Source organism: Cetorhinus maximus, chromosome 6 (genome assembly GCF_964194155.1).
Source record: "Cetorhinus maximus chromosome 6, sCetMax3.hap1.1, whole genome shotgun sequence".
Lineage (NCBI taxonomy): Eukaryota > Metazoa > Chordata > Chondrichthyes > Lamniformes > Cetorhinidae > Cetorhinus > Cetorhinus maximus.
The window spans coordinates 96,899,025-96,922,418 of record NC_135884.1 but is presented as its reverse complement, the minus strand read 5'-3'; the positions used below and the strand labels follow the sequence as shown (position 1 = coordinate 96,922,418).

Here is a 23,394-nt window from a genome sequence, read left to right as displayed (position 1 = left end):
CTTCAATTTATTAGAACATGCAGGTGCCAACGGCGACACAGCTACTTTGCATCCAGGAAATTTAACACTTACATGACCTCTTCAATATTGGGACAGCAGACAAGTCCGGCTGCAAGGTCCTCTGCCACACTGTCATCAAACCTGGTCAACTGCAGGCTAGAAGAAAGAATACTAAGATTAGTTCACCCCAATACCCTGAAGAACACAACAATATTTACAAAGTCTTCTATAGAGCAAACACACTTTTCTTTTTCCTTGTATAATCTCCATCTTTCCTGGTTCCATAGATCCCAGCAAACTCCTGGTGCCTCACTCCAGTAAACCTTCTTCCAGTGTGACACAAACCAATTGCTGACAGCTGGCTATTTGGCTACGTGGCCATCACAGTTGAGGCAGATCTTGTCCTCCACAATGGGTTCATTTTCCAGTATGGGTCTGGCTGAGCCTTCAAGAGCAGGGGTCCCTGGTTGATTTTTTTTTAACCCCTGCTCTGGCCAGTGCTAGTCAAAACCAATGCAAGTGTCCCTTACCATCGTCCTGGCTGATATCAGCCAATTCAGCAAAGACCAGAACATGAGCCCTTACTGTAGCAAATCATGAAAGACGCTTACCAGCTGATAAATGGGGAACTCTGAGCACTCAGGGATCTTTGGTTCCCAGTGCTACAAATGCTCATTTGTGAAGCATTACAAATAATTATGTGCCAATAGCTTTTAACATTCCTAATGATGTATAACTTAGCATATGCTTCATATCACAGTGTGTTTTTTTTTCTGTTTAAAGACACAGTGCCTTATTGCTTTATTTGTGAAGATTACTTGAGGACTAAAAAACAAATCATGTGTATTTTGTTCCCTGATCTGCAGACGTTGTATTTTCTTTAATCTGCAGGACAGTGGCTCATCCTGTACATATTCCATAGACACTGACCCACCAGTAGGTACATTCAAAGAGTGTGGCAGTGAAACCTAGCACAGTCAGTTTTCCATCACACTCCACCTTGTGGCACCTGCCTAACAACAACAACAATTTGCATTTATATGGACCTTTAACAATGTAAAACATCTAAAATCAAAACACAGGAGGGTTATCAGACAGAATTTGATCCTGTTCAATCACTATTGGGAGATTTCAGGCTAAGCCCCTGTAAATTCACCTCAAAGGTTCACCATCTGTGACTTACAGTAAGAACAAAATAAAGATACCTGAACACACTTCACAGAAAAGGTATTCACACTGCAGTGTCCCTGTTTTTATGCATTGTCCTAATTTTTGGCCCTCTTTGCGTCACGCCCCATCACTGACCAGTCGGGCAGCCAGCCACTGAACCTCCAACAATGCCACTATGAGGATTACAAGCAGGTGATCCTCCCACATACCTTGTCTTCCTGCTCTCATAAGCAGGGATTTGCTGTATGACAGACAATATGGCTGAAACCAGAGGGCTCAGCACGTGCAGCAGCGCAGGGGAATTGGGGCCTGTAAATCCTGTGGTATCACACTACCTCCAGAATAAACAATTCCAACCTCAGTTCACCAGCTTAAGCCACCTTGTTCTGAAGAATTTAGCATGAAGGGGATTTTTTAAACTGGAGCCAGGGAGTGGGCAGAGTGGGGTTCGTTGGGGTGGGGGGGGGTGCTGGTTTCAAACAGAACGCGGTCATGAACCCACCAGGATTTTCCTACTCTCAAAATTTAGCTAGATGTCTTTCTCCACCAGCCACCAAGGTATGTAGGCCCAACAGCAGTTGAACAATGTGTTGATGATGGACTCCGCTGGTTATAAAGTGATTCCTGAATTAACACCATGTGAGCCTATCACAGTCCCATTGCTGCTGTCAACAAGCTATCACTAGGAGGCAGAATAAGGCACATTGTACAAGGAGTAGGCCATCCAACCCCTTGAACCTGTTCCACCATTCACTCAGATCATGGTTGATCAGTATTTTAATTCCAGTTATTCACCCTGGCTCCATATTTGTTAATACACACACCTAACAAAAATTTCAGTTTGAAATTTTCAATTGATCCCAAGCTTCAACAGCATTTTTGGGGGACAGAGTTTGAAGATTTCTACTGCCCTTTGTGTGAAGATATTTCATAAATCTTTGGATGTGAAATAAAACGGATGTGGGAACTTATGTGTCACTTGTTGGGGAAAAATCTAGATTGCAGAACAAAAATGAAGGCACAAAGAAGAAACCTCATTTAAAAGCCCTGTATCTCAGCCTAGGTTTGCCCACTCAGTCTTCTGCACACTGTCTGTGAGGCACTTACTCCAGCTTTTTTAAAGACGTCATTTTTCGTAGTGCCATTGCGAGATCCATCACCCCTTTGTTCCCAATACGATTTTCAGGTAAACTGCAGGGGACAAGGAAGTGTGTAATGAGTATTATTACACAGCATTTTAACATCAACAAGGTACAGCCGAACATGTATTAAGGCATGGGACCCCCTTCCCTCTGTTCCATGGCCATGAGCAAGACAGGGAGCTTAAAGAAGCCTCTGTGGCTATTCAGATTTGGATGTTTAATCTTTAGGCCATTTGTTAAGTATCTTGGGGTTACCATTGACCAGAAACTGAACTGAACTAGCCATATAAATACTGTGGTTACAAGAGCAGGTCAAAGGCTAGGGATCCTATGGCAAGTAACTCACCTCCTGACTCCCCAAAGCCTGCCCACCATCTACAGGGCACAAGTCAGGAGTGTGATGGAATGCTCTCCACTTGCCTGGGTGAGTGCAGTTCCCTTAACACTCAAGAAGCTGGACGCCATCCAGGACGAAGCAGTTCGCTTGAATGGCACCCCTTCCAGAAACATTCACTCCCTCCACCACCGATGAACAATGGCAGCAGTGTGTACCATCTAAAGCTGCACTGCAGGAATTCACCAAAGCTCCTTAGGCAGCACCTTCCAAACCCATGACTGCTACCACCTAGAAGGACAAGGGCAGCAGACACATGGGAACACCACCACCTGCAATTTGCCCTCCAGCCACACACCATCTTGACTTGGAAATATATTGCTGTTCCTTCACTGTGGCTGGATCAAAATCATGGAACTCTCTCCCTAACAGCACTATGGGTGTACCTGCACCATGTGGACAGCAAGAGATTCAAGGCGGCAGCTCACCACCACCTTCTCAAGGACAATTAGGGATGGGCAATAAATGCTGGCCCAGCCAGTGATGCCCACATTGCATGAATGAAGAAAGAAATTACGTTTTTTGCAACCTGAATGTTCTTGGTCTCCAGAAATCTGACAACTTCTTAACGTGGTTCCAAATGTGCAGAAAGTTCTGGGCAGCTGTTTTCATTTTAAATATTAAGTTTCTTAAAATTTTGGGGGGCGCCCAACAATTTCAGTCTGTGAAGTGGCAGCACCCTCTGGATAATTGGAAGACGGGAATAACTTAATTGTAGTGACAAACTCCGTACTATGCAAATTTGTATTTGAGTCATGCCTTTAAATCCAAAGTGAAACTAAGAAAATTCTGGAAGGTGGGTAGTTGGAAGGGGATGGTTGGGGGTGGGGTAATTGGATTTCCGGGTTTTGACATCAGTTCTGAGAAGTTGGGCTCTGGCTGAGGTTTCAATGGGGATGAAAGCTAAAAACAAAAGGTTAATTAAAGGTAATTGGGGTAGGTAGGCGGTTGTTGTGTTGTGCTGCAACAGGACACAGAATTCATGTGAGGAGAGGCAAGCAAAGCTCTCCATGGAAAGATCAGTTTTCTGTTTGGCACTAAGAAGAAAATTACCCCTTAAGCTTTGGATGAGGCAATGTATGTGTGAGCTAAAAGGGACTGAATCCTAAAAGCGGTGTGATTAGCTCAGGCATGCTGAAGAGCTGAGTGGTGTATCAAAGGTTCAGACCGTGAATGGGGTGTGTCAGTTGGTCAGTTGAAAAGGAACTCTGAAAAGCTATGCCATCAGGCCTGACGTGACCTGAGGCAGAGTTCATGGACGTGCATCTGGTCAGTGTTCATCGTACGCAGGAGCCTCAGATAGAATACAGCTGCCAGTGAAAGACTCGAGGGTCAAATCCATTGAGTGAGAAAAGTGAGAGATGCTATGTACCAGAGACTGAGTTGGGAAGACTCTGAGACTGCACATGGTGCCACATTTGTGCAGGGAGTGATGTGAGTGCTTGTAATTTCATCGACTATTTAAAATGACACGCACCTTTTTGAGTGAAATAAAATTAAGTCTGCAAGACCAATGTTATGTTGATTTTGGGTTTGACTATTACAGTAAAAGTTTTTAAAAGTGAAACCTTGTCCATTGATTCCTTTCGTTGGAGCTGTTTGGGGATTCCTTTCTTTTTAGGTTATTGATATCTATGGGGATCATAACATTGTGTATGGAGTCTTTTATGACCTCCTACTCGTGGTTCACAGCCAGTGAAGTAATGTGTTGAAGTGTAATCATTATTATAATGAGGCAGCTAATTTACACACAAGGTCCCATAAACAGCAATGAGATAAATTGCCAGATGAATCTGTTTTTAGTGATGTTGGTTGAGGAATAAATGTTTCCAAGATGTGTGGAGAACCCCACCCACCCCATGCCTCTGATTTTCTGCAAAAAGCACCATAGGATATTTTACATTTACCTGAGAAGTTTAACATTTCCTTGGAAAGACAGCACCACCAACAATGCAGTATTTCAATGAACCATTTGGCTGGATTATGTGCTCAGCCTCTAGAGGCAGAAGCTCGAACCCATGAACTCTGATTCAGAGACAAGCACTAAGATGTATATCTTAAAGCCAATTCTCTGAGGCATGGGGAGCCTGTGCAATTTGGAAGGGATAGTGGCAATAAAGATGAGGGCCTTAATGCGGGTAACAATGCCTAGCATGGTGCTATGGATGACTTGTAATTAATGAAGAGTGAAAGTGGTGGAAGATGTAAGGTTCTCTTTAACAGATAACAAGGAGGACACTGGAGAAATCCAGCAGCAAGTTGCTAGTGATATAGATTGGGGATAGGGTAGAGGTAACAGAGCGGGTAAGGCAGGGGCAAAGCAGAGTGATATAACTGTAGTCAGTGAGGAGAACAGATTTCTTCATTTTTCAGTCTGCTGTAGTGAAGAGGAAAAAAACTTACTTGATAATTTATCTTCCAGGATGTAATAAAAGCTCTTTATGTCGCTAGTGATCTTAAACAGTCTCAGTTTGACTTAAGTTCTGTCTGCTGAAAAGAGTCATGGAGAAACAAAATGGAACCACATCCATATATGGGTCACAGTGCCATGATTGGCTGGACAGATGTTATGGTCATGGGATTAGGGGTATACAAAGAACTTCCCCAAGAGGAAGGGGCAAAACAGGAGTAAAGAATAAAAACAGTTCCAAAGGATTGGGGCAAGGACATCTTTTGTTCTTACTGCCTTGTCACTGTGTGTAGCTAGCTGCACTGTAACCATTAAAATTACTGATTGTCATCGTATTGGTTGTCTCGTTGAACTGATCAACATCTCTGAGCATATTTCTTATATAATTCTTTCTAAATCCTTTCAGCAGGGATGTTGTGCACCCTCCCTCACACTGTTAACAGTGGAATCATTGCCTCACAGTGAGCAATGTACTGAAGAATCAGTGCATTTAGTGTTCAAGGCTCCTTTACAAAAAGAAAAGACAATCGGCAGCATCTTTACAACAGGCTCTTCATCAGAACCTAAATTTAACATTCACATAACGACAGTCGGTTCAGAATTTGCTGTTTGCTGCTATTAACAAGAGGAGAGTGAATTCTACAGCATCCCTCACCTTATCACTTCAATACTTGGGCACAGCATAAGACCCCGTGCCAGGCTTCCTCCACCATCAGCAGTGAGTTCACTGGAATGAAGGCTGAACAGAGAGGTAGACAAATGTAGATTATTATTTGCTGCGGTTATGCCTTTAGCCAAACATAGGTTAAAATGACCTACTTGGTGTTTAATGTAACTGCAGATGGGTAACTTAGGAAATCAGACAGAGCATTTCATTTTCCTCTCCATTTTAAATGTGTAAAACCAGCACTGCACTTGATCCTATCAGGTCCTGATGGAGGGGTCGGATTAAAAATTCCCACTAACAGACACAGGCTCTAATCCCCTCTATATATCATTGACATTTTCTTTAAAATGAGCTTCAAATCACAATATGTGGTAAATCAGCATGAGTTTTAGAACAGTGGAACAAGAAAACAGCCTCATCCGACAGATAACCAAAACGGATTGAACCTTAATAAATTATGCCAAGTGTATTGATAAACACAGTCACAAAACACAAGACACACACACACAGTGACACACACACACATGCACGCACACACACACACATGCACGCACACACACATGCACGCACACACACATGTACGCACACACACATGTACGCACACACACATGCATGCACACGCGCACACACAGATACACAGTGACGCACACACACACACGCACAGACACACACAGTAACACACAAAGACATGCACACGCAGGCACACACGTGCACACACACAGGAGTGAACATCAGACAGCACTTACTTCAGAATCTTTAAGCAGGGCAGCTTTGACAGTGCTTCAGCCAACTTCTTCACAGTTTGATCACCAATCTTGTTTGTGGACAAGCTACATGTTTACATTGGTTGGACAGATTGAAAACAATTGATATCAATATTCAATAATTCTTGTGGGAACACAGTGAGCACCAGGGTTAAATGAAAATGCTGGACAACATTTGGGCTGAAAATTCTTCAGGTTAGAGCCAGAATAGGGAAAGTAACTTCCGTTTCTGATTTAATTTTAACAGGAGGAACACAAAATTAAAAAAAAAAATCACAAATCTGAAATGAGGAAAAGGCTGATTTGCAGGGAGAACACAAACAGTGGTTTATTTTCAGGCTCTTTTTAACCACGTGTCAGGAGAAGGACCTGACAGTTATTGCAGGTTCACTTTGAGAAATGACATAGCCAGCAAAGGTGGTGACTGGAAATTACAGCGTAGATTTTCCAGAAAATCACAGCTGAAATTTTCCGATTTGCACATATAGTGGGTGAAGTGCCTCGCCATGGGTAAGAATCCAGGATAGTTCCTTGATATTGAGTGTAAAATGGCTTTGATTTCTGGTTTCTTTCGGCTTTGCTGCTGCCTTAAAGGCTATGCTTTTTGTAGTGGAAAGATTTTAAAGATAAGTATATCTGGTCATTTTCAGTTTTCTTGCTGCTGCTGTGTTAGGGGTCAGGCTTTCATGAACCTTTGTGCCCATTATTAGTTATTGCCTTCAGCCTCAGCTCCTTTTACTGGTGGATTCCCAGTTGGAAGCCTCTGAGTTTGTTTGGAGGAGGCAATTCAGCCTGTAACAGAGGTGCTCCAGGCCCTTATATCAGCACCTGTACGTCTGCAGAGAGAGATGAAAGTACTTTGACAAGATGCAATGCTGGTGGAGGTGTCTCTTTCAACTGATTCCCTCCCTCACCCCCAACAGACCTGAAGCAAATGCCTGATTAGTCTGAACAAGTCTTCAGAAGCCCTCTAACCACACTGTGTGCCATGCTTTAGGTGGGATCTACAGTGAAAAAGGTGGACAAGAACCAACTTTGTCATGACAGATGGTACCCATCAAGGTGGCACCAACTCATTCTTACAGGCCTTGGCATAACTACTTGCCTTCTGAGGGTTTGGGTTCGCAAAGATGTTGCAGCCATTGTGCAACAATGGGAGGCGCATCCACAGAATCACAGGGCAGAATCTTCGGGTCGGCGAGTGAGGGCGGGGCCCGCTCGCCGATGCGTAAAATGACACACGGTGATGTTGGGCGTGCGTCCCGAAGTCACCGCATGTCCTTCCGATCTTGAGTTCAGCGTGCGAACATCGGATTTGGCTCCGCGCCCGCTGAACTGTCAAAGGCCTATTAAGGCCATTTAAATATCAATTAAACTAATAAACTGAGCTGCCCATCCAAACTTAAGGTTGGCGGGCAGGCAAAGAGCCCAGGCGGCCTTCGCATTTATCATGAAACCTCATCCACGGGCGGGAGACAATACGTTGCACTTACTGAATCTCTTCCACCGATGGGCATTGAGCGAGAGCTTGTGCCAGCCCCTCTCCCCCAGCTGCTGTGATGCTGTTCTGTGTCAAGCTAATGGTGAAAACACAAAAGGTTACAAAACATTTTGAAATGTACTGAATGCTGAAGCCACTCTTGGTTGAATACATCACTTATCACCTCACAATAACCTGTATTTTCCAAAAGGGTTCGCTAAATCTATCTGTCATCAGGTTAAAATTACACATAACACAAGCCCCACATTAATCATCAGTACGAGAAACTCTTCAGTAGGAGCTCAGGATTGACTGTAACACATGTAAAAGTAGATTACTATTTAAATAAAAACCATTGATGATTGATATTTTGTCAAACCCCGCTCCCCATGGGGTTGTGTGATACTTGAGTCTTTAGTCACCTTACTTTAGATGTCACTGTACTAGTTAAGAAAGGTGACAGAGAGAAAGCAGGGAATTATAGTCTACTTAGCCTAACGTCTGTTGTCAGCAAATTACTAGGATAGAGAGAACACCTTGGACATTTTTAGCTAAACAGAGAAATCCAGCAAGGATTTGTAAAGGGTAGGTCATGCATGACATATCTGATTGAATTTTTTTGAAAAGGGCACTAAAGTGGTGGACAGGGGAATATCTATGGATGATATTTATATGGACTTGCAGATGCAATTCGATAAAATTCCTCATAGCTGACTGCTAGCTAAAGTTGAAGCTCATGGAGTTGATTGACCTGGTTTGGAAATTGGCTGAGCGACAGGAGACAGAGTTGGGATAAAGGGCAGGTATTCTAATTGGCAAGGCGTGACTCACGATATTCCACAGGGATTTATTTAGGGGCCTCAACTATCCACTGTATTCATTAACAACTTAGATGATGGGATGGAGAGCCACACATTCAAGTTTGCTGATGATACAAAGATAGTCAGCATTGTAAGCAGCGTAAACAGAAACATAAAATTATAAAGAGGTATTAACAGATTGAGTGAATGGCTCCAACTGTGACAAATAGATTTCAATGTAAGCAAGTATGAAATCATCCATTTGGATCATAAAAGGATAGAACAAGGTACTTTCTAAATGGTGAAAAGCCAGAAACAGTGGAGGTCCAAAGAGACTTGGAGGTCTAGGTACAAAGATTATTAAAATGTCAGGAACATTAATTGAACAGGCTAACGGAATACTGGGTTTCATATCTAGAGGACTAGGATACAAGGGGATAGAAGTTATGCTTCAGCTCTAAGAAGCCCTGTTTAGGCTTGACAGGACTGGGTTCAGTTCTAGGCACTACTCTTTAGGAAGGTTATATAGGCCTTACAGGGTTTGCACATAGATTTACTAGAGCGATACCTGGGGGAGCATTTTCTTCCCATCGGTGGGGGGGCTGAGTGGGAGTGGAAGCGGGCAGGCGTGCAGCCAACTGCCACCCGTGATCTGCTGTGCACCGCCATTTTATGTGGGCGGGCCAATTAAGGCCCGCCTGGCGTGACGCGCACCCAGAAACACTGAGCGCTCCCTGTGCGGGCAGGGGGAGAAGGGGGAATCAGGGCCTGCGCGCATGCACGGGAAAGAGAGCAGAAATCTCCCTGAGGCACAGAGCTGCCTCAGGGAGTTTAATGTCACTGTGAAAATCTGAACGAAAGATTTTTAAAAATTATTTGGACATGTTCCCTTGTGTGACAGTGTCACATAAGCTGGGACATGTTAAAGAATTTTGATAAAAAATTTTATTTGATTTATAAACCCTTCATGAAACCTCATCCTGCCCTTGGATGAGGTTTCATGAGAAATGCGAAGGCCGCCTGGGCTCTTCGCCTGCCCGCCAACCTTAAAGTTGGACAGGCAGTCCAGGCAATTAGTTTAACTTGTTGTTAAATGGCCTTAATAGGCCTTTGACAGTTCGGAGGGTGTGCAACGGACTCTGGTGCGCGCCCGCCGAACTGAAGATCGGAATGGTGCGCAGTGACATCGGGACGCACGCCTGATATCACCGCACATCATTTTACACGTCGGCAAGCGGGGCCCGCCCCTGCACGCCAACCAGAAGATTCAGGTCCTCGATTCCAAAGGTTAAATTAGGAGGAGGAATTACACAAATCAAGGTTGTATTCCCTGGAATTTAGAATGCAGAAGATTAAGGGGTGATTTGATCAAAGTTTTCAAGATAATAAAGGGAACTGATAGGGTCAAAAGAGAGAAACTCTCTCAATTCATTAAGGAGTCCAGGACTATGGGATACAGCCTAATGATTAAGAGTCTGACTTTTCACAAGTGAAACAAGTGACCACCGGCCAGGTGGTCGAAGTTTCAGTAGGGGAGCATTTCGGGAAAAGTGACCATAATTCAGTAAGTTTCAAGGTACTGGTGGATAAGGATAACAGGAGTCCTTGGGTTAAGGTGCTTAATTGGGAGAAGGCTAATTATAACAATATTAGGCAGGAACTGAGGAATCTAGACTGGAGGCGGATGTTTGAGGGCAAATCAACAAATGACATGTGGAGGGCTTTCAAACATGAGTTGATAAGAATTCAGGACCGGCATGTTCCTGCTAGGATGAAGGATAACTATGGCAAGTTTCAGGAACCTTGGATAACGAAGGATATTGTGAGATTAGTCAAAAAGGAAAGGGAAGCATTTGTAAGGGTTAGAAGGCTGGGAACAGATGAAGCCTGTGGAGAATATAAAGAAAGTAGGAAGAAGCTTAAGCAAGGAGTCAGGAGGGCTAAAAGGGGTCATGAAAAGTCATTGGCAACCAGGATTAAGGAAAATCCCAAGGCCTTTTATACATATGTAAAAAGCAAGAGGGTAGCCAGGGAAAGGGTAGGCCCACTCAGGGACAGAGGTGGAAATCTGTGTGTGGAGCCAGAAGAAATGGGAGAGAAACTAAATGAGTACTTCTCATCAGTATTCACCAAAGAGGACTTAGCGGTCGATTTGTCTAGGGAAGAGTGTGTAGATAGCCTGGATCATGTTGAGATCAAAAAAGAGGAGGGGTTAGGCGTCTTGAAGAATATTAAGGTGGATAAGTCCCCAGGGCCAGATGGGATCTACCCCAGAGTACTGATGGAGGCAAGGGAGGAGATTGCTGGGGCCTTGACAGAAATCTTTGTATCCTCACTGGCTATGGGTGAGGTCCCAGAGGACTGGAGAATGGCCAATGTTGTTCCATTGTTTAAGAAGGGTAGCAGGGATAACCCAGGAAATTACAGGCCGGTGAGCCTTACAATAGTGGTAGGGAAATTATTGGAGAAGATTCTTCGTGACAGGATTTACTACCATTTGGAAGCAAATGGGCGTATTAGTGAGAGGCAGCATGGTTTTGTGAAGGGGAGGTCGTGTCTCACTAACTTGATCGAGTTTTTCGAGGAAGTGACAAAGATGATCGACGATGGAAGGGCAGTGGAAGTTATCTACATGGATTTCAGTAAGGCCTTTGACAAGGTAGACTGGTACAGAAGGTAAGGTCGCACGGGATCAGAGGTGAGCTGGCAAGATGGGTACAGAATTGGCTTGGTCATAGAAGACAGAGGGTAGCAGTGGAAGGGTGCTTTTCTGAATGGAGAGCTGTGACTAGTGGTGCTCCGCTGGGATCAGTGCTGGGACCTTTGCTGTTTGTAGTATATGTAAATGATTTGGAGGAAAATGTAACTGGGCTAATTAGTAAGTTTGCAGATGACACTAAGGTTGGAGGAGTTGCAGATAGTGAAGAGGATTGGCAAAGGATACAACGGGATATAGATCAGTTGGAGACTTGGGCGGAGAAATGGCAGATGGAGTTTAATCCGGACAAATGCGAGGTAATGCATTTTGGAAGGTCTAATACAGGTAGGAATTATACAGTAAATGGCAGAACCCTTAAGTGCATCGACGGGCAGAGGTTCTGGGTGTACAGGTCCACAGGTCACTGAAAGTGGCAACATAGGTGGATAAGGTAGTCAGGAAGGCATATGGCATGCTTGCCTTCATTGACAGGGGTATTGAGTATAAAAGCTGGGAAGTCATGATGCAGCTGTATAAAACCCTGGTTAGGCCACACTTGGAATATTGCGTGCAATTCTGGTCGCCACATTACCAGGAGGATATGGAAGCATTGGAGAGGGTGCAGAGGAGGTTTATCAGGATGCTGCCTGGTCTGGAGGTTATCAGCTATGAGGAGAGGTTGGAGAAACTCGGATTGTTCTCATTAGAGCGACGGAGATTGAGGGGCGACTTGATAGAAGTTTACAAAATTATGAGTGGCATGGACAGAGTAGATAGACAGAAGCTTTTTCCCAGGGTGGAAAAGTCAATTACTAGGGGACATGGATTTAAAGTGAGAGGAGAAAACTTTAGAGGAGATGTGCGGGGCAAGTTTTTTTACGCAGAGGGTAGTAAGTGTCTGGAATTCGCTGCCAGAGGAGGTGGTGGAGGCTTGGAGGGCCGAAGGGCCTGTTCCTGTGCTGTACTTTTCTTTGTTCTTTGTTCTTTGAAATGAGGAAACATTCTACAAGCAAAGGGTGGTAAAAGTTTGGAATTCTCTTCTGCAAACAGCAGTTACCAGATCAATTGTTCATTTTAAATCTGAGATTGATAGATTTTTGTTAACCAAAGGTATTCCGGGATTCGGGGCCAAGCTGGAGTTGGGTCATGTATCAGCAGTTACCTCAATGAAAGCTGATACAGGATCAAGGCATTAAATGATCTACATTTAGGCCTGTAATCCCTTGAAAACAAAGCTTAAACATCCTTGCTCAAATGAATGGAAACTGCCCTGGATCTTTCTTCTGAAAGTGCTGATTTAAGTTGGGGATCAAAGGTCACCGAAGCCAGCAGGCCTCTGGCATCTCCTCCAAGTGAACACTTTTCATCTGTGACCTTGGACAGAGCAGGTGCCTGGCATGACAGCCACACCCAAACATTCTCCTGTAGGGAACAGGAAACCCAGTGTGGAAACGGGTGCTGGTTGACAGTTCCCCTCCCAAGGAGGCGACAAGGGTGCAGAGAATAATTGTATGGTGCTAAGTCATCCAAAACTCTGCGGCCTGAGTCTTAGCTCACTCCAAATCCCATTCGCCTATCATCCCTGTGCTCACTGGCCTACACTGGTCAAGCAACATTTGATTTTAAAATTTGCATCCTTGCTTTCAAATCCCTCTAGAGCTTTGCCCCTGCCTATCTCTGTAACCCCCTCCAGCCCCACAACCCTCAGAGATATCGGCGCTCTCTCATTCTGGCCTCTTGAGCATCGCCGGTTTTTAATCACTCCACCTTCAGTTGCCTAGGCCCCAAGCTCTGGAATTCCCTCCCTACACCTCTCCGTCTGTCTCCCTATTTCACTTACCGCCTTTAAGACACTGCTTAAAGCCAACCTCTTTGACCAAGCTTTTGGTCATCTGACCTATCATTTCCTTATGTGCCTCGGTGTCAAATTTTGTTTTATAATGTTCCTGTGAAGCGTCCTGGGATGTTTTATTATGTTAAGGGTGCTATATAAATATACATTGTTGTTTTTAAGTTAAATCAGTTAACTCAGCACAGAAGGAGGCGTGAACTCGGGACCATCCTGGTTTCAATGGTTTGTTACTGCACCGTGCGGAGCTTGTACCAGCTGAGCCACTAGGCAAGCCCCTGAAGAAATGCGCATTTACAATCAAAACACAACTACTTACTTCAGCATCTTCAAATTTTTCATATTGGGCACTATATCTGCAAGTTTCAACGCTCCCACATCCTCAATACAGTTTCCATATAAGCTGAACAGGAACAGATGGTTAGGAGTTTACAGATAAGTAGCTGTTCTCATTTAACAAGTCTCATCACAGCAGAGTAACAAAATTATCAAATAATACATCTCACATTTCTATCATTACTTGTTCTACCATCTATTTTGATGGTAGGTTGTACATTTGACACCAGTGATGTTATACCCACACTGGGCTGAATTAATTTACCCTATGCTACAGGGTGACAGTGTGATGTGTGGTATTAGTAACAAACGTCTCAATAGAGTTATGTGAAATTTCTTTGGTTTTTGGGCTAAAGCATTACCCTGGGTTACCAACCTTTCCCAGAGAGCAGCTATCTGAGTTATGTACATATATGTTAATGGGATGATGGCTGATATCAGGCAGCACAATTTCAATCTGCTTGTGTGCAAGACAAGGCTACAATCAAAAATGGATCTTTTCACTATTTATATCCAAGTAGTTATGAGTTAATCTTAAAGCTGGAAACCCCAGAAAGATATGCATCGGGATTGCAAGCAGTCAGGATAAGGAAAATGTTGCACTTCAATCTATCAATGAGCCCTCCTCCAAGAAGCAGTCTTGGGCCATTTCCATTTGGCACCCTTTTCATTTGTCTTTCTTTACTTTTTTAAAACTTGCAGTACCCTTCTCTGTTCTAACAATCCAAAGTGCCAAATGTTCAGCCAGGTATACTCCAATCCCCACTTGTAGGTATATTACAGTTATAGAGTCATAGAGTTATACAGCACAGAAACAGGCCCTTTAGCCCATCGTGTCCATGCTGGCTATCAAGCACCCATCTATTCCAATCCCATTTTCCAGCACTTGGCCCGTAGCCCTCTATGCTATAGTGTGCACATCCAAATACTTCTTAAATGTTATGAGGGTTTCCACCCCCTCAGGCAGTGTGTTCCAGTTTCCAAACACCCTCTGGGTGAAAAGATTTTTCCTCAAATCCCCTCTAAACCTCCTGCCCCTTACCTTAAATCTATGCCCCCTGGTAATCGACACCTCTGCTAAGGGGAAAAGTTTCTTCCTATCTACCCTATCTATGCCCCTCATAATTTTGTATACCTCTATCAGGTCCCCCCTCAGCCTTCTCTGCTCTAAGGAAAACAACCCTAGCCTATCCAGTCTCTCTCCATAGCTGAAAGGTTCCAGCCCAGGCAACATCCTGGTGAATCTCCTCTGCACCCTCCCCAGTGCAATCACATCCTTCCTATAGTTATACTCCACTTCCCACTTATAGGTATATTACAGTTATACTCCGATCCCCACTTATAGGTATATTATAGGTATACTCTGCTCCCCACTTTAGCCCCAGGTGCAGGAACAGGAATATCTGCCCCTGTACTTCTCCACAACACAACAACAGGTTGTTCAGAGGGTTTGTACTTGTGAAAATACTTGGCTACGTAACCGTCACTGACCTTAAAATTTAAAAGAAGTTGCATTTATATAGCACTTTTCATAGACATCCAAAAGCGCTTTTCAGTCAGTGAAGTATTTTGAATTTTAGTCACCATTGTAATGTAGGTAATGTGGCAACCAATTTGTGCACAGCAAGATTCCACAAACAGCAATCTGATAACAACCAGGTAGTCTGTTTTTAGTGATGCTGGGTGAGGGATAAATATTGGCGAGTGCCGTGAAATCTTTAAAATTCCCGTTGAGAGGACAGATAGGGCCTCATCCAAAAGACGGCACCTTCAAAAATGCAACTCTCCCTCAGATTGCACCGGATTGTCAGCCTAGATTCTGCGGTCATTCTGCAGTCATGAGCAAGATTCATTCTAAGTAATTAGCTGTATTGTGAAGTGTTTCTGAAGATGCTATATAGACGCAAACCTTTTTTAAATTAAATAAACCAGCATATATTCTGAGTTGTGCATATAGTAGAATCAGACAGATCAGTGTAGTAGTATACTTACTCTATTTCTACAATCGCAGTGCTGCATTTCAGTCCGTTTGCAAGATGTGTTGCCCCTTTGCAACCAATGGAATTACACCTCAAACTAAGAGAACAGGAAATGATTTTAATGCTTTCAGTAACTGCCATTACTCATCAATGCCAAAAAAATTGGAGATGCAGAGAAGACACTGGAGGAAAAGGTCCCTTTAGATTTTCCTGGTAGCCTCAGTTCAATGCCACATACATTCCATCACCAGTTGGCAAGCAAGGTCTAACTGTAGGGTCACAATGCTTGTTAAAAACTCAATGGGTGTGATTTTCCGGTCCCGCCAGTGGCAGGCATCGTCGCGGGCGTGATAACAAAATTTAGAGAGTACCATCCAGCCTGCGATGATGCCCACTACTGGCGGGACTGGAAAATCCCAGCCAATGGGTCAGTGGGGGTTGGGGAGGGATTAACTTGTTTTTTAACATCATGTTTATGCAGATATTTATGTTTGCTGCTCCTTTTTCCATTTTACAATCTTCTTCCCTTTCTTTATCCTTTGATCCAGGTACCTCAAGCTGAGAATGTTGGTGCACAGCCTGCTTCTCGGTTCCTGGTAATGATTCCTACTGCTGGCCACAGGGAGGCACCAGAGACCACAAACAGCATTGGGATAAAGGCAAACGAAGCAGTTACTCATGGTGTTCATTCATATTGAGACACCAGAACTCACCCTTATTCAAATAGTGCCATGGCGTCTTTTACATCGAAAAGAGAGGGCACACAAGTCCTCAGTACTTGTGACAATATAATGCTCTGCCAGAGCTGCACTGAAATATTAGTTAAATTATGTGTTCAAGAGTCTGGAGTGGGACTTAAACCCATAGGGCAGAATTTTTCTGTCAGCGAGTTGGGGGTGGGGCCTGTTCGCCGATGGGAAAATGACGCAGGATGACGTCAGGAGGAACCCCCAATGTCATCCCACCCCATTTAAATATTCAGGAAGGCGGGCGGACAGCGAAATCAGCTGTCCACCCGCCGACCTGTCAATGGCCAATTGAGGTTATTGCCAGGGCAGTTAAACCAAATTAAAGGCCCTACCCGTCCAACCTTATGGCTGGCGGGCAGGCCAGGAGCCCCAGCGGGCTTCGATACGATCTCCCTGAGACAGCACTTAGTCTCAGGGAGCAGTGCGCTCTTTCACGCACATGCATGAAAGAGCGCACTCTGACTGTTGGGGAATCCCTCCCCCCTGCACAGGAAGCGCATAGCACTTCCCGTCGGGAGGCCCGCTGGGTGGGCCTTAATTGGCCCGCCCACTTAAAATAGTGGCGGGGCCCGTTTCGGCGGTGGCGATCAGCCTCCCGCCCGCCACCGAGCCGGTGGGGCCCGCCCGCCCATCAAGGGCAAAATTCTGCCCATAACCTTTAGGCTTAGATAATTGGTGTGCTACCACTGAGCCATAACCAAGACCAACAGCAACAGAATTGCAGGTGGCGTTCTATATACACAGTTTGTTGAGTCTCGTTATCAATTTAGTACCAGGATAGCAGCTCACTGAAACTCCGGGTAAGTTTGTTTCATTTCTTAGCAGAAAAGTATCACTTAGATGGCAAAGCACCAACTGGAATTTCACTAGACTTCAACGAAGCCTATAAATTTAAATTATATTACAGGCGACAGGAATTGAAGAGGAAATGGGCAGAAAAATAGTCTATTTCCACTGGTTGGAGATGGGTTGGAACTATCATCATAAATTTAAGAACATCCCTAGAACAGAGCGAGAGGTTAGGAGCATTTTCTCTTGTGCAGAAGGACATGGAATTCCAAACAAAAACTGCAATGGAAGCAGAATCCAACAGAACTTATGAAAGACAAGTGGATGAATAACTTTAAAATAAAATTTTCAAAGGGATTAGGGGAAAAGCAGAGAGCCAGTATCAGGTGTGATGGGCCAAACACCCTCCTCCTATCAAATTCTTTGGTTTTACGGGATAGATTTTCCCCTTGGTGCCCAGTGTGACATCGATTGTCTGCCTGTCATTGAAACCACCCAACTTTCAACATAGGTGGTTTCAGGAATGGGCGGTCAATTGGCAATGCCAATTCAGGTGGTGGTTTCAGGAATGGGTGGTCAATTGGCAATGCCAGTTCAGGCGGTGGTTTGTGTAATGGGCGGTCAATTGGCAATGCCAGTTCAGCTGGTGGTTTCAGGAATGGGCAGTCAATTGGCAATGCTAATTCAGGTGGTGGTTTGTGTAATGGGCGGTCAATTGGCAATGCCAGTTCAGGTGGTGGTTTCAGGTATGGGCAGTCAATTGACAATGCCAATTCAGGTGGTGGTTTGTGTAATGGGTGGTCAATTGGCAATGCCAGTTCAGGTGGTGGTTTGTGTAATGGGTGGTCAATTGGCAATGCCAGTTTACATACAGAGGATAAGTTAAACATCTACTCTTACGACTCATATCAGGAATTTGGGTGCAGAGGTCACCACAGCTAATGGAATTTCCTTTCGATGTTATTTGCACATCAGATTTCTTCACCCTCCTTCCAACCAACCTCACCTTGATATCTGTTCAAATTTGAATACAATGCTGAGAACTCACTTTAGTTTCTTCAGACACGGCATTCTTAGTATTCCTTCAGCTAACAGCTCTGCACCACTGTCTTTCAGCATCAAGGAATCCAAACTGTATGAGAAGAAAGAGAACAGGCTGGCATTAATTTTTCTTGTGCCACTCCTTCATGTGTCACACGTTTCAATTGCTTTGGTGCCAGTTATTAAAGAGCAGAGCATGACACTGCTGGAGGTGCTGTCTTTTGGATGAAACATTAAATTGAGGCCCTGTTTGCCTGCTCAGGTGGATGTAAAATATCCCAAGGTGCCCTTTTGAAGATGAGCAGGGAAGTCCTCCCTAGTGTCCTGGCCAATATTTATCCCTCAATCAACATCATAAAAACAGAATATCTAGTCATTAATACCTTGCTGTCTGTGAGAGTTTGCTGTGCGCATACTGGCTGGCACAGTTCCTACACTACAACAGTGAGTACACTTCAAAAGTGCTTCATTGGTTGTAAATCGTTTTGAGATGTCCACTGGATGTGAAGAGCGCTATATAAATGCAAGTTAAAAGCAAAATACTGCGGATGCGGGAAATCTGAAATAAAAACAGAAAATGCTGGGAAAACTCAGCAGGTCTGGCAGCATGTGTGGAGAGAGAAACAGTTATGTTTCAAGTCTGTATGACCCTTCTTCACAGCTCCAGTATATTAATATATTAAAAAGCAAAATGACACAACAGGACTTAAACTTTCACACAAAGCAAAAGCAAGGGGAATTTGCCATTTTAAGACAGAAGAGCATCAATGATTTTCATTTCTTGTTGCAATCTATTCTTACTAACTTTCTTGCATGACATTTTAGATTGTATTTTTCGTATTTGTAACTTTTCTGCTTCAGATCTCTTTTGAAGTGTAAATAAATGAGCGTATTTGTTACTTTGTGATAATCTTTGTGATAGAAGCCGTCATTCTGAATTGAGTTACTTGTGTAGCCCATGACAATATTAAACCGAGTAATCAGAGAATTGTATATGGCCTATCCTCCGGGTAAGGGGCTTCATAAGGGCAGATCACAGGCAAATTTACAGCTTCTGAACAATATGGGACAAGACCCATTGACAGGAACTGTTAGGAGGCAGCACTCATTTAACTGAGGCCTGAACCCAAAATTGGGTTGGGTTTCCTGTTGCTGGTTTAGGGAGGGCAATGCAGACGCTCTGCCAACTTCATGCCCACTTGCCCCAATATATCACAATGCATGATCTCCATTGCACGAGCACAACAGAGATACCACTCTGCCTATTGTCTGAACTGTAAAGATAATTATGGATGTGGCCCTCATGTGACTTTTAGAGTAGGCCAGGTTTCTTTAATATAGGGTGGATGGAGCTTCTGCATCAGAGGGGCATCATTTACATTTGTCCCAGTACTATCCGAGAGAGAATGGCCTCAGAAAATCAAATGGAAAGAGATGTCAATGTGCAAAAAAATTGATTCCCAGATTTAGGATAAAGATTGCACCCCTCTCCCGAGGTTTATGGACAGTGTAAAGGATCCAGCACTCACAACCTTTTCTCATTCCATCACCTTTCTTGGGAGAATTACTTTACCAGTGACAGTGAAGTATGAAGGTAACTAGGGGCAGGGAAAAGAGGTACAGGGTAGAACACCTGGGGCAGTTCTCCCATTGGGGAGTGGAGTAAATGCCACAGTGAACCCGTCAGGTCTCCTGAGGCAGCTCTCTGGTTTTCGTGGGGCCAGTTTGGGCAGTGTTGTGGTGCCAACCTCAGGTAGCTACTGGGGTATGTGAATGAAGGGGTAAGTGTAAGGGGTAAATGTAAGGCAGGGGAGGTGAATGAAGGGGTAAGTGTAAGGCAGGGGAGGTGAACAAAAGAGTAAATGTGAGGCAGGGGAAGTGAATGAAGGGGTAAGTGTAAGGCAGGGAGGTGAACGAAGGGGTAAGTGTAAGGCAGGGGAGGTGAACAAAAGGGTAAATGTGAGGCAGGGGAAATGAATGAAGGGGTAAGTGTAAGGCAGGGGAGGTGAACAAAGGGGCAAGTGTAAGGCAGGGAGGTGAACGAAGGGGTAAGTGTAAGGCGGGGGAGGTAAACAAAGGGGTAAGTGTAAGGCAGGGAGGTGAACAAAAGGGTAAATGTGAGGCAGGGGAAATGAATGAAGGGGTAAGTGTAAGGCAGGGGAGGTGAACAAAGGGGCAAGTGTAAGGCAGGGAGGTGAACGAAGGGGTAAGTGTAAGGCGGGGGAGGTAAACAAAGGGGTAAGTGTAAGGCAGGGAGGTGAACAAAAGGGTAAATGTGAGGCAGGGGAAGTGAATGAAGGGGTAAGTGTAAGGCAGGGAGGTGAACAAAAGGGTAAATGTGAGGCAGGGGAAGTGAATGAAGGGGTAAGTGTAAGGCAGAGGAGGTGGTCAGAGGATAGGTTAGGCCAGAAGTGAATCATTCATGATTCTGTCTGAAAGGAGAAAGGGAAGAGTGGTTACCATCTGAAATGGTTGGACTCAATGTTGAATCTGGGAGGCCGCAAAAGGACAAGTCTCCTTGTAGCAGGGGCATGATAGTTAATTGTGAAATAAGCACAGTGAGGATCTATGAGTTGTTTGAATCGATTTCCATGCACAATAATTATACTATCATTATTTTGGACTGAACCAGGCTCACATTGGCTCCCATCCTCTCTTGACCAGATGGTGAGGCTGTGGCATCTCTCTGGCCCACCTTTTATTTGTCTAGCTTTACTTTCCATTTCCTATCAGCCTGCGTGCGCTCTCACTGCCTTCTGGCCTTTTCACCGCGGGTCCCTTTCTTTCAGACTCCATCTTGATTCCTCGCTTTCCAGTTTTGTGCTCTTGGCTCAGTTGCCAAGCTATTTTCATTGTATTTTTCCAATCAATTCCCATCAGCATGTGGGCAAAGCTTCCAGAAAATTTCCTGGCTTACGTAAGAAAAACAAGGCAGTGTTTCACTTACTTTATCTCTTCCAGTCTCGTGCAGTCACGGAGCCCTTCAGCCAACATATTTGTTCCAACCAAACCAGCGTCTGTAGAGATTCTAGACAAGCTGAAACAACAAAAACATAAGATTATAAGGAGTGGAAATAGGAGTAGGCCATTCTGCTCCTCAAGCTTGCTCTGCTATTCAATAAGATCATGGCTGATCTGATTGTGGCCTTAACTCCAATTTCCTGTCTGCCCCATAACCCTTGACACCCTTGTAGATCAAAAGTCTGTCTAACTCAGCCTTGAATATATTCAATTCAATGACCCAGCCTTCACTGCTCTCTGGGATACAGTATTCCAAAGATTTCCGATCCTCTGAGAGGAGAAATTCCTTCTGATCTCCATCTTAAATGGAAGACCCTTTATTTTGAAATTTTGCCCCTAGTTGTAGATGCTTCCATGAGGGGAAACGTGCTTTCAGCATCCAATCTGTCAAGCACCCCCTCAGAATCCTATATGCCTCAATAGGATCACCTGTCATTCTTCTAAATTCCAAAGAATACAGGCCCAGCCTGCTCAACATTTCCTCATAAGACAACCCGTTCTCTCCAGAAATGCAGCTTGTGAACTTTCTCTGAACTGCCTCCAATGCAAGTATATCCCTCAAGTAGGGAGACCAAAACTGTACACAGGACTCTAGGTGTTATCTCACCAAAGTCCTGTGAAGTTGTAGCAAGATTTCTCTACTTTTATACTCCATCACCTTGCAATAAAGGTCAACATTCCATTTGCCTTCATAATTACTTGCTGTGCTTGCAAAAAATCTCAGAAACCTTACAACAACCCTTAAAAATGATAATGATGCCCTGCATTCTAACTGAATGATGTCAACTTTTCCAGGTTGCCTAATTTTTTCGGGGGGGGTTAATTGAGTTTGTGGCCTGAATTTTCACTCTCCGACTCTGGAGCACAAAGTTGGGGAAATTGCTGGCTTCGCAAACCCGACTTGGGAGAAAGTGCCCACGATGGTCTAATTTTCATTCCTGAGAGGCAAGTGTTAATGGGAATCAGGCCCACCACCTACGGAAAGTGTTTGGAAGCAGCCACAGGGGCTGCCGGATGCGGAGATGGGCTGGGCCAAAAGGCTGGCCTTGGTGATCCAGGACTTTATCCCAGCTGTAAAATAAATAATGACAAACAAAACAGCCCTCCAGCTCTCACGCCTCGTACACACTTCCCATGCCCCATTCATGCTAACTCATGTCCTCACCGACCCACCCCCATCATGGCCCCTCATACCCTTCATGACAACCTATGCCCCCATAACCACCCCATGGCCCTTTATGGCCTCCATGTCAACCTATGACCCTCTACCCACTCCCCATAGCCTTTTCTAGCCCTTCTTTAAACTGCAGCCTGTTTTTTTAAATTTAAAGACCTGAAGATTTAAATGCCTTGACAGCTTGACAGTTCCTTTCACACTGCCATTTTGGCTAACCATTTCCATTTTCATGAAAACTCAGGCCCAAGTCTTCATTTATAACTTGCTAAATACCTGGCTTCAATTTTATGGGAAGCTGAAGAAACAAAAAGTGACAGTGGTAACTGGTTAAGTTGCACTGATAATGGTAAAACAGCCCTCTGTAATGACCTAACAAGCATGAATAGAGTCCACCCCCGAAAGCAGCATTTCCTGTCTTCGCAGGGGCAGGACTGGAATCAGGCCAGGGTTCGCACATGTGCCAACACGGAGGTAGCTGGTCATTTAAATCACCAGCCGCCACCACTGACTTCGGATTTTTGCACCCCAAGCTGAGTGAATCCTGGAGTGTGCAAAGCAGACCAGGTCAGAGGAGGTCTGAATTTGGTGGATTCTTTGGATAGCCAGGATACCCCTTTGGAGAAGTAAAGTACCCCTTTGGACAGGGTCCTGGGACACCTTTAGGAGGAATAAGGCACCCTTTGGAATTGTAAGGATTAAACATGATTATGCGCTTTTTATGCACAAACTCATTGGAACTGTCAAGCTGTCAAGGAACTGTTCAGCTGTGAAGGGATTATCAAAGCTCTCCAGGAAGTGTCAAAGCTCTTCAGGAAATGTCCAGCAATACTAGGTGAGTTGGCACAGAGGGGTTAAGGGTAAAGGGTGGTGGGTAGCGTATGGGTTGGCATGAGTTGGCATATGGGTATGAGGGGCTGTGGGAGATGGG

General features: G+C 44.4%; 1 protein-coding gene across 5 annotated transcripts in view; it reads right to left on the bottom strand.

Annotated features, from left to right (window-relative positions):
- Nucleotides 1-23,394, bottom strand: part of nlrc5 (NLR family, CARD domain containing 5) — a 191,041-nt gene that overhangs the window by 12,194 nt on the left and 155,453 nt on the right. For all 5 annotated transcript variants that reach the window (XM_078544136.1, XM_078544137.1, XM_078544138.1 and 2 more), the window contains 9 exons: nucleotides 21,216-21,305; nucleotides 18,276-18,359; nucleotides 15,703-15,786; nucleotides 13,694-13,777; nucleotides 8,041-8,124; nucleotides 6,530-6,613; nucleotides 5,772-5,855; nucleotides 2,278-2,361; nucleotides 73-156 (listed from right to left, as the gene is read on the bottom strand). In XM_078544136.1, the coding sequence (XP_078400262.1) occupies nucleotides 73-156; nucleotides 2,278-2,361; nucleotides 5,772-5,855; nucleotides 6,530-6,613; nucleotides 8,041-8,124; nucleotides 13,694-13,777; nucleotides 15,703-15,786; nucleotides 18,276-18,359; nucleotides 21,216-21,305 (762 nt within the window). The remainder of the gene's footprint in view (nucleotides 1-72; nucleotides 157-2,277; nucleotides 2,362-5,771; nucleotides 5,856-6,529; nucleotides 6,614-8,040; nucleotides 8,125-13,693; nucleotides 13,778-15,702; nucleotides 15,787-18,275; nucleotides 18,360-21,215; nucleotides 21,306-23,394) is intronic.